The sequence below is a fragment of the Olea europaea genome, chromosome 6 (genome assembly GCF_002742605.1).
Source record: "Olea europaea var. sylvestris chromosome 6, O_europaea_v1, whole genome shotgun sequence".
Taxonomy (NCBI): domain Eukaryota; kingdom Viridiplantae; phylum Streptophyta; class Magnoliopsida; order Lamiales; family Oleaceae; genus Olea; species Olea europaea.
Genome location: NC_036242.1, coordinates 21,497,751 through 21,501,283, shown reverse-complemented (window position 1 = coordinate 21,501,283; position 3,533 = coordinate 21,497,751). Strand labels below are relative to the sequence as shown.

The following is a 3,533-nucleotide window of genomic DNA, read 5'->3' as shown; positions in this document are numbered from 1 at the left end:
TTCCCATTGTTCAATCTACAAATTCACCTGCGAGAACTCATATTCATACTCAATCCACTATGGGTACATATTTAATTGATCTAGGGCCCGTTTGGTAGGGATTTTGAGAATTGATTTTTTGACCGTTAGAAAAAAAGTGGGGTCCACATGTGAGAGAAGAAGTCAAAAATTACGGCTTGAATAGTAAAATAACGGTCAAAAAATCAATTTTTTGGGGGCAAAAAATCCCTACCAAACGGGACCCTAATTTGCTGCTCAATTGCCTTGTAATTCAATCCCCAATGTACCGACTAGGACGATTCCTTCAACTGCAATTGACGGCCAAAATGTTGTTCTTCCATCCAGTGTGATTCAGTTGGGCCAATCCTTGCTTTATGAGAGTTGAAAGGCTACCGAGTGGTGGCTTAATTATTAACTTCTTAGATCAGAAAGATTTGGAAGGAGATGATGAATTTGGGTTGATTATTAGTACCTTCTTTTTATTTATTTATTTTTTTTATTTTTGGGTAGGGATGGGGTGGGGTGGGTGTCTTTTTTATTTTTGATTTGTTTTTGCTTTCTGTTTTATTTTAATTCAAAGTTGATATTTTTTCCCTTGTAAAATTGGTCAAAATCAATATCTTGAGTCAATTGTCAGTCATATTAATAGCAATAATTCATTTTGACTCCAGGCGCGACTTTTGAAAAGTTTGGTATTATAGGTGCAACAAAATGAAGGTTTAGACAAAGCCTGCTTAAAATCAAAAAATTTGGTACCGTGGCTGCAATTTTCCCCAATTAATATCCATGAAAGTTAATTTGAGCAATTAATTTTCTACCTAATCTAAGACAAAACCTGTTCAAATTGAGCGTGTATGGCTAAATTTAAAAGGTGCTTAAAAAAAAATAAAAAAACCTTATTTTATAAGTATTGACTGATCATATTTACGAAAAAAATTACCTTTAAGCATAGCCAAACATCCTTTCTCTAGCCTTTCTTGACTTAGCGTGTTGATCACGACTCTCATAAGATAAAGTTTAATTAGTAATTAAACTATAGCCGTCAAGCCTCCTTTCCACTTTAATTGATTCATTGTATCTCGCCTTTATATAAACCAAAAAATTTCACAATCTGATTCTTCCTCTCTCTTAATTCTTGAGCACTTCTTTCTCTTTCCATAATGGAGAATTATCCAACGATATTTCAGTCTTCATCTTCAACCGCATCTGGTTCTCATATGTCTATATTAAACATGGCAAATTCTCATGCAGCAGCTGAATTTCAAGATCAAAAGTTAAATGGATACTTGGGGCAGATGCCACCTCGTACTGAAATTCCTAGTTTAGACATGACTGATATTGTTGCTCGGAGGAATAACCTTGTAGATGCTGGAACCGCAGGCAAGAAAATTAAGGTTGAGAAGAAATCTCGAAAACCTAGGTATGCTTTTCAGACAAGAAGTCAGGTTGATATACTGGATGATGGGTACAGATGGAGAAAATATGGTCAGAAAGCTGTGAAAAACAACAGATTTCCAAGGTCTGTTGCTTCTTCTTATTCCCACTTAATTTCAGTTTCTTATATAACTTTTAAGTGAATAATCAGTCTGCTTTGCAGTAAATATGCACATCTTGTGTGTGTTTACGTTTGGTTGAATGCTAGACTTTGTTTTTGGAAAATTAATGTTTAAACCTTGTTTCAGTGTTTGGTTGCTATGGATCTTTCTTGACTTACATCGATGAATAGACAGACTTACAATATAGTGAAATTTCTATAGTTCGATTTCTTGGTAAGAATAAGAAAAAACAACTTCATAGTACCTCCAAGAATCGAATCACTTCGAGTATAGAAATGAGATATGTTTCTCATCCAAAAAGATTCATTTCTTATCAAGTCTTTGATGTGCACATTTTTGGACTAATATTCTTTTTTCATGTTTAACCAATTTGTCTACAAGTTAAGATGTTAGAGACATTGACATATACATGATGTGATTAATTAGGCAAATGTTTATCTCAAGAACTGACCAGGAAGAAAAGTCCCCGGCCCCTCAAATTCTACATAAGGCCTAACTTCACTACGAGCTAAAGCCTATCCAAAATTATGAATTTTTTTATTTTTTATTTTTGACATAAAAGGGTACTTATATTGTCATAAACACCAATAAGAGAATTCTGAAACAGATCCCTTAGTTATGAGCATGCAATCTATATTAGTCTGAAATGTCCCTTTCGTTTTATTCACGGTATGAGTAAAAGACTGTTATTTGGTGACTGCAGATCTTAACTTTTTTTTTAGATAGACCATGAAATAAAATCTAAAGCTTATCCATCTTCCTAAGGTGGGAGATCCCTACACAACACAACTTACTAGGTCTTCTTTATCCATCTTGTGTACGAACTTTGATTGAGTATCTTCATTCCAATCCCTAAATGAGACCTTAAGAGAATTCGTAGAAGCACTGCCTGAAATTTGAATACCCTGCAATTTCGATCCTAAAGTTTTATTCTCGATAAATATGAGTTGACAATAGTTAGTTAATTACAACATCGATCTACTAGACATCAGAGGACATCTCAACGAAAATTATAATAAGATGTGACGAGGTACTACTCTAGTTGCAGTCATCCTCCTTCATTGGGAAGAGCTATATATACTAAGGCCCTGTTTGATTGCAACATTTTCCACGGAAAATGTCATGTCCAAGGAAAATAATTTTCATTTTGACTATTTGATTCGCATGTGGAAATGGAATTCGAATTCTTATGTACAACCATTTAAAGCACGTTTTTGGCCAATTCTATGGAAAACGAATTCTTATGGGTATGGTGGTTTTTTGTTTTCCAACTTAGGTGGAATTACTTTTCCTTTTCCTCTTTTGCAATCAAACGGGGCCTAACTTCCATAGTTAATTAGGCCACAATTTTTGGTTATTTATGCTGGCATTTAGCGTAAATTTTAAATATGTATGTTGTATGTATTAATTCCCTCCTAAGATTATCTTTGCCAAATGATCCTGGAGGAAATTTGGTCATGGACTAAATGAAACTAAGGTATAACAATTTTCAGTTTATTGCTTAGTAATATACTAATAACTTGACGTTAATTCGTAATTTTGTTTCTTGAATCTTTAAATTTGTTGTATTAATCAACACTAACGAATTTCTTGTTCTCTTTTGTTTCTGCAGAAGCTATTATCGTTGCACGCATCAAGGGTGCAATGTTAAGAAGCAAGTTCAAAGGCTATCTAAAGACGAAGAAGTAGTAGTAACAACATATGAAGGAATGCACTCCCATCCAATCCAGAAATCCATGGAAAACTTTGAGCATATTCTCAGTCAAATGCAAATTTACACTTCCTCTTAAGTCCAAATCATATTCCACAGTCATATTTAGAATTAAAAGAACATTTTGTATACCAGATATATATTTGAATAATCTGTACGATCCCCTAAAACGTTAAAGTTAGATCATTGTGAAGAACTGAAAGAATAGTTTAATTTATTTGGTTTTTTCTCAGTGGATTAATAACAGTGTGTTTGTGTTAAAATTA

General features: G+C 33.6%; 1 protein-coding gene across 1 annotated transcript; it reads left to right on the top strand.

Annotated features, from left to right (window-relative positions):
- Window positions 1–1,100: 1,100 nt before the first annotated feature.
- LOC111396152 (probable WRKY transcription factor 75) lies at window positions 1,101–3,533 on the top strand. The gene is made up of 2 exons (XM_023022472.1): window positions 1,101–1,519; window positions 3,169–3,533. Exons 1-2 carry the CDS (start codon window positions 1,161–1,163, stop codon window positions 3,344–3,346), a joined length of 537 nt encoding a protein of 178 aa, XP_022878240.1. The 5' UTR covers window positions 1,101–1,160; the 3' UTR covers window positions 3,347–3,533.

Bases quoted from the DNA above. Each gene is read 5' to 3' on its own strand.
- LOC111396152 (XM_023022472.1), top strand. From the start codon at position 1,161: ATGGAGAATTATCCAACGATATTTCAGTCTTCATCTTCAACCGCATCT. The intron at 1,520-3,168 runs GTCTGTTGCTTC...TTGTTTCTGCAG, and splicing joins AAAAACAACAGATTTCCAAG to AAGCTATTATCGTTGCACGC.